This window comes from Rhineura floridana, chromosome 2 (genome assembly GCF_030035675.1).
Source record: "Rhineura floridana isolate rRhiFlo1 chromosome 2, rRhiFlo1.hap2, whole genome shotgun sequence".
NCBI lineage: Eukaryota > Metazoa > Chordata > Lepidosauria > Squamata > Rhineuridae > Rhineura > Rhineura floridana.
In genome coordinates, this window is record NC_084481.1 from 207,638,982 (window position 1) to 207,655,035 (window position 16,054).

The 16,054-nt window shown below is 44.1% G+C and overlaps 1 protein-coding gene across 14 annotated transcripts in view; it reads left to right on the forward strand.

Moving 5' to 3' along the window:
• UNC79 (unc-79 homolog, NALCN channel complex subunit) overlaps window positions 1-16,054 on the forward strand; it is a 219,281-nt gene that overhangs the window by 184,484 nt on the left and 18,743 nt on the right. For all 14 annotated transcript variants that reach the window (XM_061612016.1, XM_061612022.1, XM_061612013.1 and 11 more), the window contains 3 exons: window positions 10,234-10,311; window positions 14,626-14,715; window positions 15,782-15,957. In XM_061612016.1, the coding sequence (XP_061468000.1) occupies window positions 10,234-10,311; window positions 14,626-14,715; window positions 15,782-15,957 (344 nt within the window). The remainder of the gene's footprint in view (window positions 1-10,233; window positions 10,312-14,625; window positions 14,716-15,781; window positions 15,958-16,054) is intronic.

Below are 16,054 nucleotides of genomic sequence, written 5' to 3' on the forward strand. Positions count from 1 at the left end.
CATATTTGAGTGTTACATCTGAACCAAAAACTGTGGTTAATCTTAACTGTAATTTGTTTTGTTGAAACTATAGTTTAAAGTTGACATGTTTCAAACAAGCCATAGAGAAAATTAAACACAGTTTGTTGGATTCAGATGTCATAATCAAAAATGGAAACAAACGCTTCTGAATTCCTGTGTTGTGGTCACTCCAGAGGAGGAGCACAAGCCCAGGGAGAGGCTACTCTCATCACTGTCAGGATAAACCATGGTTTATAGTGACAATTGAATGCAGCCTACTCCATTTTACAAAATCTCTGTAAGGTAGTGGCCATCACACATTGTGGTAGTGAATCCTATAAGCTAGTCATAGGTTTTGTGAATAAGTACCTCATTTACTTGTGAATAAGTAGCTCATCAGCCTACTGATTTTCAGTTTCATTGGCAAGGCTTAAGTTCCAGTACTTTGAGAGAGGGAGAATATTTTCTGTCTTCTTCCCCCCCCCCCCAGCAGGGTAGGGTAGATAGGAGAGAGTCTTTGTGTGTATGCCTACTTCAGCCTTTGTATAGGAACTCTAGTAGATGAAAAAACATTTGAGTGAGTGCAGTGGTTCCAAGCTGTATTCCATGGAGCCCTGAAGATTATTCATAAGTTTCTAAAGAGTTAGCAGGTCAAGAACAGCAAACAAGTCGGGTTTTTTAGTTAGAATGATGAGGCTGCAGCTGGTGCAGAACATGGCAGCTAGGTTGCTTGTGGGGGCAAACCATAGCACCTTGCTTACAGGATTTGCAATGGCTGCTAATCTGCTACCAGGCCAAGTTTAAGATGTTGTACTAACATATAAAGCCATATACAGCTCAGGACCAGGTTACTTGAGAGACTGCCTTATCCTTTCAGGAGAGCTTCTCTTGCAAGTTCAAAGATATCAGAAGCCTACTCCATAATAATTTGGAGCTGGGCTTTCAGTGTGGTGCCCCTGGACTGTGAAATAGCATTCCTGTTGAGATATGACAGCAGGCACCCACTATCTGCACTTTCTGGAAACAACTGATGGGTTTTCCTAACTCAATGTATAGGTCTTTGCCATGAGTATATTTTGTTTTGTTTTAAATATATCTGCTGTTTTTGTGTTTTTAACTGTTTTTGCTATTTTTGTTATTCATTGCCTTGAGACAATTGACAGTCACCAGCTGACTGGAATGAAAGCACACAGCAGTAAGGACATAAGAAGAGCCTGGTGGATCAGGCCAATGGCCCATCTACTCCAGCATCCTGTTCTCACAGTGGCCAATCAGTTGCCCAAGAGAAACCTGCAAGCAGGACCTGAGTGCAAAGATGTCACTCACTAGAGACGCACACTTTTTAAAATAATCTGGCAGTAGCTGTCCTCCACTGTAAAATGACTGGCCTGGCAATCTCTGGCACTTAATAACGTCGAAATGACAAGAAGCTGAAATGGAAGTGACCGGGATGGCCCACAGCACCATGCAGAGCTCTGCAGACTTGATCTCAGGGTCACGCACAGTTCCATATGATTGACAGCCTCTTCCCCCCCACACCCCTAAAATGCCTGGTGCTGTGCTCAGGCATATGTTTCTGCAAGTCGCTGTTTCTCATAAGAATGGACACATTAGTCAGAGAAAATTAGCCATTGCCAGAGGAGTGGAAGCATTGACGTTCTGAATTACACAGGGTTTAGAATTTCCTTAAAAACAACTATTATAATATCAGCGTTAGAGAAGAAGCTGGGGAGTTGGGCGGGTGGGTTAAGAAAAGAGGTGATGTTTGCAAGTACATTTGATCAGGTCCTTCCTTATTAATTAAAAGGAAACAAACCAAAAATCTTGCTTTTTTTTTTGTTTAAAGGGGTATTCATTTCTGCTTCTATGCCAGACAAGCTATGCTACACAAAATGAAAGAGTCCTGGCTGGTGGGGTAGACATATTCCTCCTCACACAACATGGGTCTGTCATGATATACAGTTGAAGTCAATATAGCGCTAAGTTGCTGTTTCCATCAGTGTAAGGATTTTTCATTGCGCAATGGAACATTCTCTCCCTCTGCCCCCAATCTGTGCCCCTAAATCAGTTATGGGTTTCCCCCTCATTCCTCCAGATCAGATTTGAGGATGGCATGTGGGGGGAGGACAGTGGGGAAGCCCCATTGCACTAGTTGAATACCACCCATAGTGCCATTGCCAGTGGGACATTATATGGGACTTAAGAATGGGATAGGCTGCTCATTCTAGTTCTATCACTGAAGTAGTTCTGGCTCCCAACCAAGAACCAGAACCAGAACTTGGGAAACTGGATATTTCTGCATGAAGCTTTAGTTAAGAATTTAGTACAGGAATGCAGCATTACACTCTAGGAAACTCTAAGGCATAAATCAGGACTACAGGAACACACTGGGCTTACCTCAGGATAGAACTGGGCACAGTGGAGGCAGCAAGACTATTGTCACAACAGACAATTGCAAGCGGTGCAAGGCTTATATATCAATGGAGAGTGAGGTCTGCATACCACAGGTTGATTCAAGCACCTGCTATAAGGCGGGAGCTCATTCTAGAAGCAGAAAGAAAACTGCCTAATTAGCAGCATCTCTTTTCTAGCCAGTTGCTCTGATAAACTTACTTTTGCTTTCAACTCTCTGAAAAAGCTCTCTGTCAGTTGTAGACAAGGGGAGAGTTTGTGGGCTTTCCATGGCAGAAACACTAATAGGCTTTCTGAGCATGAAATGGTCTGAGGTTCCTAGAAGCATTTCCCCCAGGATTATTCCAGCCCCTTTCCAAACTTCTATAACCCACTTATTTCCTCAGTCTTGCCAAGGGGTCTCCATGGGGTCCATGACAGAAGCGGGGGCAAAGCTTGTTCTGTTAAAAATAAGAGAGAGGGTTTCCCCTTGGCTGACTTGTCTCAATGGTAAGCCTCCTATCCCACCAAAATTTACTAGAATTCAGCATCAGCCCTGCAAAAGTCTCTGAAGATCACACATACACACACACAAGCACACACACTTTTGTGGGAGATGAATGGTCCTACGAAAGTTGGGTGGGCATTTTTGGCCCCAGCACTAATACCAACTTTCCCCAACCTGATGTCTTCCAGATGTTTTGGACCACAAATACCATAATTCCTGGCCACTGGCCATGATGGATAGGGTTGATGAGAGTTTTAACCCAAAACACCTGGAGGGTGCAGGGTTGGGGAGGGTGATTAATACCATCACGGGCCAGGACCCTGCCACTCCACTCCACCTCCCATATCAGAGGAAGACTTCTTCAACTACCCTGCTAAAGACTTCCATGGAGGAGGATCCCCAGGTGACAATGAGGCCTCCATCCTCTGTTTGTGAGGTTGTAGCTCTGCCATCAACCTCTGACCCTAGTGACTATCCCCCAGACCCACCTGCATCCCTGGTGAACCTCCTCCACATGCATGCCAAGCCTCAGGCACTTTTAACTCTCAGTCAGGCTCTCTCCATGTAGACAGAGCTTTACATACACCTCTCTCTACTTGCTTCTTTAGTTGAGACCAGACTAGTATTAGAGCAACTAGTGCCTGGCCAGGTTGCCCCTGTGGATTCTAGCCTGGTATGAGAAATAGAGAAAGAGCAAATTGTTAAGGAGCATTGCAGTGCGCTCAAGGAGACCCCTCTAAGATTTGGTTAGAGCCTCTCAGAAGAGAAGGAAAGACAGTGTGATGGAATGGTTAGAGTGTTAGACTGAGTGGGGATCACATCCCCACTCAACCATGGGTTGTCTTTTGGTCTAGCTTTAGCTCAACCTGCCTCAAAAAGCTTCTTGTGAGAATAAAATGGTGGTGGTGCAGGGGAGAGGACCATGTGCATTATCCTGAACCCTGTGGAGAACAAGTGTGATAAAAACCTGTCCATCCCAGTCTCCCAAAATGGATCTTTGCAGATTTGGGCTTTTTCAAATGAGTCATCAGGAGGAAGTGACTGTGGGCTGGAGGGTATGCCGAGGTAAGTTGCAAAATACAGCCCTGGCAAATAAGGCCTAGGCAGTACAGTTAGGGGAACTAACGAACCAGGAAAAGCCTAGCGACAGTAGAGAGGCAAAGCAGAGATGGGCAAGGAGCACAAGGCATAGCAAGGAGCAGCGATAGGCAGGGGCAAAGCAGGGAGCTGCATGCAATAGATACTTTGTTGCAAAGACAGGCTGCTAGACAGAAGGGAGAATTTATATTAGGACAGGAAGGGAAAGTCTCTGAAACAGTGGGTAGGGGGCACCTCTGGCCCATAGGCCCAATTTGGCCCACCAGGCCTCCCCATTTGACCCATACCATTTTGCCCAAGCCATGCCCACCTGCCCAATATGTGGCATCAGGCATAGGGCAAGTAAAGGTGTGGCTCCATGCCAAAAGTGGGGTTTGCTGATCGGCGATGCCTGCAAACCTTTCTGCCTTTGCCCACTCTGCCATGATCATCGTCATTTGCAAAGGCACAGCAGGGCTTTGCAATTACCAATAAAATCAGCTGATTGGCTGCGCCTGCAAAGCCCTGTGCCTTTGCCCATGTGGTTTGATTTTAAACCACGTTGGCAAAGGAAAAAGGGTCACCTCATGGCATTGTGATTTCAGGTGATTGATAGGTGGATGGTCCCGCCCACCTGTCAAGCTTGGCCTGTGGGGGAGAAGGTTCTGGCCCACTGGATGGATCCAGTTCCCCACCCCTGCTATATAAATGGACAAGAAGCAACCTCTCACAGCTGGAAGAGGGTGGAGCAAGGTGGAGCATGGAAATATCACTTTAATTACCATGTACTGTAATTCTCCTGTATATAAAACTATAAACCTCTAGCTGCATGAGACATGTAGCGACACAGGAAGCTACTTGATCTGACAAAGATGGCAATATGGGAGCTCAGGGTGTTAAATAAGATGCAAGGCGGGCTGAATAACAAAAGATATATTCCTGACACTTATATTTGATACCCCTGTTATTTCCATTTTACTCATCGTTATCAGCATTGGGAGTGACACAAACAAGAGGAAGGAATGAAATTTCATTGGGTTTTCTTATGCTGGAAGATGGGAAAGTTTGGATTTCCAAACTTTTTTGGGGACGGGCCGCAGCTCAGTGTTACACAATCTGCCTTGCATGCAGAAGGTCCCAGGTTTAATCCTCGACATCTCCAGGTAGAGCTCGGAGAGAACCCAATCTACAGCCCTGGAGAGCCACTGCCAGTCAGTGTAGACAGTACTGAGCTAGTTGGACTAATAGTCTGACTCAGTAGAAGGCAGCTCCCTATATTTCTATGATTGGTGTAGAATCTACCTGAGGCATTCAGGGTGCCCCCTGCCCCACTCATGAGAAGAATGGTTGTGGGGGTGAGGAGATGCAGTGCCACTTACCTTCCTCCTTTGGAAGCAAGAGTGGAACTGCAGGTGAGTCTCATGATATCTAGGAGAAAAGCCTATGGGTTGTGGAAGATCCCAATCTGTCCTAATGCTCTTAACATGGGGATGGAGGGAATTCACTGGAGTGAGCAGCTCCTGCAATTAGCAGCTGTATGGGATGTTGAAGGGTGTGAGGCATCCTTCCCCAACCTGGTACCCTTCCAGATGCATTGGACTACCGCTCCCACCAGTCCCAGCCAGCATTGCCAGTGGTCTGGGATGATGGGAGACATTTGAAAGGAACCAAGTTGGCGAAAGCTTCCCTGTAATCATATGGTCCAAGCATGAGTCATGGCGCCTGAGGGATGATTGTGTAGCCCAATTCTTTGGGTAAAGTTGACTCAGTGGAGAGATGTCCTCCCCACCCTACCAACCACTGACTCCCATAGCCCAGTTGACAGGCCTCCACAGTCACTTACGGACCCACCGTTAAAGACCTTATATTGGAAGGCGATCTTACTTGGCCATGAGTGATCGCCAATGAACCCAGGGGGTTGGACTTGATGGCCTTATAGGCCCCTTCAACCTCTACTATTCTATGATTCTATGATATCCCAGTTGATCTGTTAATGTGGGGGGAAGGCGGAATCTGATGCCTTCCAGACATTGCCCAACTACCGTTTCCATTACACCTGAGCATTGGCCACACTTCCTGGAACTGATGGGAGCTGTAGGCCAACAACATCTGGAGGGCCACAGGTTCCCCGACCCTGTTTTAATGTATGGCATTAATAGATTTGTGGCCAAATGTCAAACCCCCAAATCACTGCCTTCCTCCCCCCCCCCCCACAAGCTTATGTGGTGGAATCTCAATACAGCAATTTACTATAAGCTACATATTGTGTCTCGGTCAACAGCAAAAGAAGTAGAAGCAAATGCTGGTTAGTTCTGGAGTTTCCTAATTTGAATTAAAAAGTGCAAGGACCACCGTATGTAAATACAATGAAATTTGGGGCAAGGAAGTTTTCCCAGGAAATTGATCATAATAACATAGGAAGGATATACCGAGGGAAGCTGCCTTGGTTTGCTTCAACCAGCCTCAGTATCTCTCCAAGGTAGCCTTCCCCAGCCTGGAGCCCTCCAGATGTCATTGGACTACATCTCCCATCAGCCCCAGCCAGCATGGCCAATGGTCAGGGATAATGGGATGTATTGTCCAAAACATCTGGAGGATACCAGGTTGCAGAAGGCTGATCTCAGATTTCAGGCAAGGGGCTTCTTACCTCACTCTGCTACCTAAGATGCTTTTATGTGGAGATGACAAGGACTGAATCTGAGGCCTTCTGCCTGCAAGCTATGTACTCTCCGCCACTGAATTGTGCTCACCCCTCTTCCCTGCCTATCGCCTCTGTTCATAGGAATCTATTTGTAATTGCTTCTTGGGTAGAACCTCTTCTGTCATGAATGCTAGGGAAGTTTTTCCACTAAGACCTTATACTGTCTCCATACTAATTTCTCCTGACAGCAGCATTTAGCAATAGGGATTCAGCAGTAAGCATTAGGCAGAATGCCGTGTGGCTTTAGCTTAGTAGTAGAGCATCTTCTTGGTCCCAGAAGGTCCCAGGTCCAGTCCCTGACATCTCCATGTAGGGCTGGTAGAGACTCCTACCTGAAGCCTTGGAGAGCCACTGCCAGTCAGTCTCAGGCAGCTCCTTATGTTCCTATGTTTATAAATGATTTAGCCTGAAATTCTGATCTAGGTCCTTGTGTAGACTTCCCCATATTGCTGGAGCCTTCTGTCTGGACTACAACCTCACTGCCAGAACCCATTCTCTTCATTCCCAAACCTGGGCTAGTTGGCCTCCTGGATCTCTGCCCACCCACCTATCCCTGAAGCCTTTGCCAGCACTTTATCTCAAACAGCAGATTTCTAGGAAGAGGCACAGCAGACATTTGTCCTGTTTCTGTTCTTTTGTTGTGTGGCTTTCCTTTTACAATACTGGCATTAAATCTGTTGTCGGTGACATCTTGGTGTCTTGTAAGAAGCTGATATGGGCGATGGTGGGATGCTTTGGAAATGAGTGTGGGACTTTTGCTTATGGTATCAGGTAGAAACCTACTTCACTTCCTGGAGGGCTGCAGATACTATTGTCCAAAATGATAACTTCAGCAATGATAAGATGAACTGGAGGCTGTTGCTCTTTGCAAATGCATGGCTGCTGTCACCTGTTCACATTTAAATGATCTCAAAACACGTTCAGCTTAATTAGTCCTATACAGCTTGGGACCAGGATACTTGAAAGACCATCTTACCCCTTATATTACCCAGTCGATCACTGCACTCTGCAGGTGAGGGCCTCCTGCAGACCCCATCTTACCAGGAGGTCCATTCCATACAACATAGGAAGCGGACCTTTAGTGTAGTGGCACCTACCCTTTAGAATTCCCTCCCCTTAAATATTAGACAGGCACCATCTCTGTTGTCTTTTCTGCGCCTGCTGAAGACCTTCCTCTTTCAACAAGCCTTTTAAATAGAGACCTTATCTCAGTCTGCATCTGTGCTGGAATTTCTTTTTAATGTTTTTAAAGTTGTTTGTTGAAGATGTTTTATTTTAATATGTTTTAAAGTCTGTTTTTAAGATGTTTTAGAGTGTTTTAGTGTTTTAAAACTGGGGTCCTTCTGGGAGGGATGGTGGGATATAAATTTAATAAATAAATAAATAATGAATAATACATGTGGCAGATTAATAGGATAGAAAAAAGGAACACTCATGCACCTCTGTGGGAGCATATATGCACACACATATATTAAAGATACTTAATGACCATAGACCTTTGTCCCCAGTTTCTCCATTTGGCATCCTGTAAAAAGAAAAAGTATTCTAGACTTCCCCAACATGGTGCCCTCCAGATGTTTTGGACTGCAACTCTCATCAGCTGTAGCTGGCATGGCCAGTGGTCAGGAATGATGAGAGCTGTAGTACAAAACATCTGGAGGGCACCAAGTGGGGGACAGCTGTTTTAGCCTATCCTTGTAATACATCTTGGCTCTTACCAAGTACTGCAGAAGTACTGACCATTTTTTTTCATTACCACATTTTCATTCCTCTCCCCAGTGGTACTCCCCAGCAGGGGTTTGCCGTCATCATCACACATCACTCTGAAATGTCATGACATCATTTGTAGCAAATGCCACCCACCTTTACTGCTCCCAACTTTTCAGTGGCAGGGATATATTAGAGTGTGTTACTTTTACTGTTATGGTTGCCTGTGCCACATAACTCACTAAGGAACACTCAATCAACGCCTTTCTTCCTCTTACCATATGATCAACATTGTTAGGTTTGACAGAGCTGATCATGTGCTTAGGCTGTCAGGAGGGGAAGGCAATGGATATCCTGAGTGAGCCCAGTGTCTTTTCCCGATCTCTTTAATAGATGTTTAATAAAGTACTTCTTTACTCAGCGCATAGTTAAACTATGGAATTTGCTCCCACAAGATGCAGTAATGGCCACCAGCTTGGACGGCTTTAAAAGAAGATTAGACAAATTCATGGAGGACAGGGCTATCAATGGCTACTAGCCGTGATGGCTGTGCTGTGCCACCCTAGTCAGAGGCAGCATGCTTCTGAAAACCAGTTGCTGGAAGCCTCAGGAGGGGAGAGTGTTCTTGCACTCGGGTCCTGCTTGCGGGCTTCCCCCAGGCCCCTAGTTGGCCACTGTGAGAACAGGATGCTGGACTAGATGGGCCACTGGCCTGATCTAGCAGGCTCTTCTTATGTTCTTATGTTCTTATGTTTGCTGTCCTCAGAGTAAGCCGCTTTGATAATCCATTAGGTGGTGTATGTATAAGAGCATAGGGAGCTCTCTTATATCACTGGCCCTTATAGCTCTCCAGGGTTTCAGGCAGGGGACATTTCCAGCCCTTCCTGGATATTCCAGAGATTGAACCTGGGACCTTCTGCATGCAAAACAGATGCTCTGTCACTCAGTGATCTCCCAATGTAGCATATTTACTCCACATATTGACCCTTGAATGCAAGGTTGCCTCATCCATTGCATTCTGTAGGTTCTGGGTAAGAGAGATTCATGTGTTGGAATCTCTTTTCAATCATAGATGTCTCTGTCTGGATTGGGGCATATGAGTTTAATACGGGTTGCCACCATGGCACCTGTGGGCGCACATCCACCCACAGAAGCCTTTCCTTGTGCCCACAGAGTCCTCTCCCCATGCCCCCCAATAATTAAGCTTGAAAGAAGTGTTGTAACCAGTAGAATAGATTATAATGTGTGCTTGGTTATGGCGTGTGGGTGGTGTTGATGACAGTTCCCCTGCTTTACAAACATGCTTATGGGCCTCCAAAGCTTGGCGACCTCTGGTTTAACACACTGCCCATATATTTATCATTTATAACTTCTACAAACCAGACTGTGTAGAACAGTCAGAAGGACTCACACTCAGTAAGAAAAAGAAGGGGAAATTCACAAGGACGGTAAATGTTTTGCTCTGGAATGAAAGCCTTCATTAAATCAATTGGAACTATAATTGGCATAATGGCACCAGGACTACATGCTGTGTAATGAGCCTTGACTGAAAATTCTCTTTTGCTTTAAACTTGCTGCTGCAGAAATGAGAATACACATCTTAATTTTTATATAGTAAAGTGCTTTTTTAAAAATAAAAAAAGAATTGAATTAACTGACTGGTTGAATAATGCTTTGTTTCCAATATAATATGCTGCTTGTTTCCAATATTAAGATCTGCTATTTAGGTCCAGCAAAATCTCCACAAATACCAGCAAGGAGAAACTTTATTTAATAAAATCATAAATTGCAGATTATTGCATCCCTCCCACCTCCACACAAAATTGGTTAATATTTTATTTCTTATTAGTTTGTTTGTGTAGATGCGGGAACAAAACTGGCAGAATCAATGATCTTACACAAGCAGATGATCGCTTCCATCCCTGGAGTAAGTAACAAAACAGATGCTCTTTATACTCTCCAATTTTCTACAACAATTCTTAGCTTTGTATATATGTAGCCCCAATTTTCCTGTTGGAAGGGACTTGAAACAAAAGAAAAAAAGAATCTTCGAGGACAACCAATCAGAGAACAGGGTGAAGGGAATTTGGAAGGGAAGAAAGAAGACCATTGGGGAAAAGGTATAAATAGATAAGAGGTGTGTGGGCACATAAGTGTGTGTTTATGTCTCACAGTTTAGGTGCCAAATTCTTCTCCACAGCAATCACTTGAAGCCCAGAACCTACAACTCTTTTTAAAAAGGATGGACATGATCCTCCGTTAGGCAAGACTATAGCCCCTGAAACAAAACAGGACCATTGCAGCCTCGTCTTGCAAAGAATACAAAGTTTGGGGGGGCATGCTTTGTTCAAAAAGCCAGTATAAGCCCTTCCAAAACAATGAATATATATTTTATCGGCATTTAATTCCTTCGGTTTTTACCACAGCCATTTCCCTGAACGCTACTAGGAGGTAACAAAGTCTGAACATGAACAAAAAAATTAAAATGAGGTATTCATTTATTTCCATTCCTATACCACTGAACCCACATGAAATAGATTATAAATAACTATGATACACTCTCAGGCTGGAACAACATTATGGCTGTTCCATGATCTCTGCCAAATGCAGTGACCCTGTGTTTCTCTCTCTCAGTAATGTTGTTGTTATATTTATTGCCCACCCTTCAACCAGTAGGTTCTGAGGTGGGTTACAGAAATTTAAAATACAGTATTAAAGACAATTAAAATACATTACATTCACCCAGAATAAGGTGGGACTGGAAAGTGCTGAAGGCCAGAGTAAAGAGGAGCATCTTTAGCATTTGCCAAAAATTGTATAGCAAAGGTGCCAGATACACCTCTGTAGGGAGGTTGCATTGCAATAATCCAGTTTGGAAGTTACCAGAGCATGGAGTAATGTTGCCAAGTCATATCTGTCCAAAAGGGGCCATACCTGGCAAACCAGCTGTAGCTGGAAATAGGTACTCCTAGCCACCAAGACCGCCTGGACAATGTTGGGTCCAGGAGCACCTCCAAGCTATGAACCTGCTTCTTCTAGGGGAGTGCAACTCCATCCAGAACGGGCCCTCTTCCCATCTCCTGAACTCGACAACTTGGAACACATAACACCCCTGTTTTTTCAGGATTCAGTTTGTTGGCCCACATCCAGCCCATCACTGCCTCTAGACAGTGGTCCAGCACTTCAATCACGTCTCATGATTCAGATGGAGCAGAGAGACAGAGCGAAGTGTCATCCATGTACTGGTGACACCCCACTTCAAAACCCCTGATGACTGCTCCCAGCTGATTCATATAGATGTTAAATTGCATGGGGAACAAGATGGAACCCTGTGGGACTCCAGAGGAAAGCTCCCATGGTGTTTAACAGAAGCCTCTTTTAACTACTTTCTGGAAATTTCCCTGGAGGTAGGAGCAGAACCATTGAAGTACAGTGCCTCCAACCCCTACCTCCCCTGAGCCTCTCCAGAAGGATACCATGGTCAACAATATCAAAAGCCACCAAGAGATCAAGAAGAACAAGCAAGGTTGCACTCCCTGCATCTGTCTCTTGACAAATGTCATGAACCAGGGCAACCAAGGCAGTTTCAATGCCATGACCCGACCAAAAGCCAGACTGGAAATGGATCCAGATATTCAGTCTCCTCCAAATATGCCTGAAATTAGACTGCCACTATCTTCTCCAGCACCTTGCCTACCTTGGTCATGCTGGCTGGGCTAGGGATGTAAGGAGGCAGCAATTTTTATCCCATCCTGTGTTCATCACAATCAGTGCTGTTTCTGTTCTGCTTCTGTGAAAACCTACAATATTCGTCTCACTATGACTGAAATTAACATAATAAATTATGTAATTAATTTCAATGCATTTCAGTGGAAGAGACACATCAAAAACAATGCAGAAAATAATGTAATTATTTACATACCATTTGTGGACTAAAAAAAAATAAGATAATACTGTTTTTATTTGCTTGCACGATTTTCGTTCCTGACCTCAGATGAACATGCAAATTGTGTCAATTTCTGCTCCTGTTTCCAGTGGAATTTTCTGATATCCCTAGCTGAGGCTGATGGGAGTTGGAATCCAGCAACATCTGGAAGGTCACAGGTTAGCCACGCCTGAGGCTGTCTTCATCCAATGAAGTGAAAAGCTTAAGCCACAATAAATCTATTAGTGTTCATACCGTTGGACTCTTTTTAGGTACAGAATGGGGCCAGAGCTTGATGGACAGTGGAGAAGTGGATAGAAGTTTTTCTCCCTCTCTTATAACACTAGAACTTGTGGACATCCAATGAAGCTGAATGTTGGAAGATTCAGGACAAACAAAAGGAAGTCCTTCACACAACGCATGGAATTCGCTCCCACAGGAGGCAGTGATGGCCACCAACTTGGATAGCTTTAACAGAGGATTAGACAGATTCATGGAGGATAAGTCTATCAGTGCCTACTAGCCATGATGGCTATGCTCTGCCTCCATAGTCAGAGGTAATATACTTCTGAATACCAGTTGCTGGAAACCGCTGGAAGGGAAAGTGCTCTTGTGCTCAGCTTGGTTGCAGCTTTCCCTTGGACGTGGACCTCTATCCTGATCCAGCAGGTCTCTTATTTTGTTCTCTTGTTTGTGCTAACCCACTGCAGAATCATGTGGAGTATTGAAAAGTTCAGTATAGTACATGTTTTCTTTCATGGGGGGGGGAGAACTCCCCAACAAACCTTCCAAACTTAAACAATACAAACAATCAACACCATTTCCCTGTTGAACTATTTGTTTTTTGAGTTCTGATGATACAATGGAGAATCTGGTAACTTAATGGGGGTGGGGTGTGTGTGGCAGGACAGATTTTTGTTTGCAATCAACATATTTAGTGCTATGGAGAGAATGTGAATAAAAAAGAAGAGAAAACTCTTTGGCTTCAGATTCAATTATTGTTATTCAAGAGGCTGGCACAATACCCTTTATCGTTCAGTCACTCAGTTTGAAAGAAGCAATGTGTGGAATCCTTCTTCCAAACCTATTGCAAGATGGAGGACACCTTGACAGGGCTCTCTGTGACCTTATTTTTGCTCTTTGTTGTCCTGTCAAGTCAACTGACAGGCATAACAGCAGAGGAGACAGAAGGTGATGTAGTTCAGCCCCATGTAGTCTTTATATTAACATAGAGAAATGAGACACACGGGTCAGCTGCTAAAATACAAAATTTGAGCATATTTTTTTTTCTCCCAGCTTCCAAAATCCAGCAAGCAAAACTCAGTTGAGACCCTCTGAATTTGAGGGCCCAAATCACCCCTTGTTAACCAAGGGCAATTTGTTATCTATTTCAACTGATTATTTTGAGTTGGAAAGGGAGTCAAGGTTGAATATTTTGTTGCAGAGCTGACCACCTACATTCTGATTTCTCCCTATGCTCTTAAAACTATAGCTATTGGCAGCAGCTGATGTTAGGATATTTGGGAGAACACGTCACCATTTGCAGCACTATTGCACTAGGCTACCCTAGTATAAATCTGTGTGAATTGCCTCTTCAGGGACAATATTTTCATTGAGATTGTAATATATTTATTTATTTATTATTGCGTTTGTATACTGCCCCATAGCCAAAGCTCTCTGGATGGTTTACAACAATTAAAAACATTAAAAACAAATATACAAATTTAAAAACACATTTTAAAAAAGCAATATAATATTCTAAGTCTGCATAGCTGTACCCACTTACCTGGGAGTAAGTCCAGCTGAACTCAGTGGAACTTACTTCTGAACAGACAGAAGCTTTAGACTGGCATCACTGAAAGAGCCACATTTCCTAGGGATAGTGGATGACTATTAAGCCAGTTTTAAGTCTTAGACCTCGGATAATGTCTTCCCTGCATCCTGTTGTGATCTTTATGATAATTCAAGAGTTCTGTCTTGTACTCTCTTGACCTTCCTCAGCTTGGAGCCCTCCACCTGTTTTGGACTGCAACTCCCATCATGCCTGATTTGGGGCTGATGGGAATTGTTGTCCAAACTATTTGGAGACCAGGTTAGGGAAGGCTGCTGTACTAGATCATGCAAAGAGAGTGTCTATCTTCCCGTTAGAGACCAATTGTCTTTCAGAAGTGTTGTGAGATCTTGGGAGCGGTGGTGGCAGGTTTTCTTTGGGTAGGATTCAGTTGATATTAGGTTGAGGGTGGGGGAGGAACTTGGGTATTTATTGTTGTGCTTTGGAGAATCCTGAAAGTTGATAGTTGTTATTCTGTGTTTCAGTGTGGAACAGCAGCAATGGAATGCATGAGACAGTATATTGGGGAAGTTTTGGACTTTATTGCTGATATGCATACTTTGACTAAATTAAAGGTGAGTATAGCATTCAGAGACATCAGCTCAAATGATAATATTGCATCATTAGTGGAGGTCTGCATTCTGGCCATCTATAGTTGGGAGTACTTCTAGGTGTAAGACTGTTTCTCAAGGCCCATGCCATGTTTTATGGAAAGGTTTAAGAAGCAGCTTTCTGCAATAAGGATTATAGAAAGGGTGGTGGTATGCATGACACAGAGTAGAAAATAGCGGCCAGGATTCATAGAACTGTTGAGGTTCTTGCAAAGAACTTGTGTTAGCCCAGTAGAACTGTTGAGTATTGCTTGCTGTGCTGGAAGGTGAGACAGGGCCGCCTTGGTGATGGTGCCCTGATTTTGAAACTCTCTCCCCTTAGAGGTGTGGACCGCAACATCATTGTTGGACTTCTGTCATCTAATCCAGTCAGGGCAGGCTTTTGGAGGAGTCGTTGAGCCTGCCCTGGGGTTTTAGGCTGTTCTTTTTTGTATTGTTTATAGCAGAGGTTCTGCCAATTTTTCCCCATGGACCACTTGAAAATTGCTGATGTTCTTGGCGGCCCATATTTTGGTTTTTTCCTGCCTGTTGTAGCAATTGTGATGTACTGTGCTAGATGCTATATGAAACAAATTAGTCTTAGGAACATAGGAAGACCATTGAGTCTGTCTAGCTCAGTAGTGTCTATATTGACAGGCAGCAACTCTCCAGGACAGATAGGGTGTCTTTCCCAGCCTTACCTGGATTGAACCTGTGACCTTCTACATGCAAAGCAGATGCTCTGCTACATCTTCACTTGGCACCAAAATAATAAAAGTATCACTTTTTGGTAAAATGATGAAAGTATCGTATAAACTAGACATTCACTCTTTAGTGCAGCTTTTCCCAACCTAGCACTCTCCAGATGTTTTGCTCTACAACTCCCATCAGTTGTAGTTCAACCTGGAGGGCACCAGGTTGGCGAATGCTGCTTTAGTGAGCACACTGTTTTCAGATTAAGTGACAATATCCCTGATATTCAAAATACTTTTAAATACCCAACTATATTCCTTTTAATTCCCTCAATGTGCTGAATGTCCTTGCACCGCAGAGTCACATGAAGACATGTTCCCAGCCACTGCATGAGGACACTTTTGGTGGTCATCTCAAGGTCGGTTTAGCTCAGATTGCTGCAACGGAAATCTCACGTGGCAACCATAGGGACAACAAGGCTGTGGTTCGTTACTTACCTTGGCTGTACCATCCTCCATCTGCAATGCAACAGGGGTAAGGAAGTATTGGTTATGAACAGAATATGTTATTCTGTTCAGAATACAGAGTACATTACGAACGTTAAATGCATCACCAAATGGGTGTAGCATAA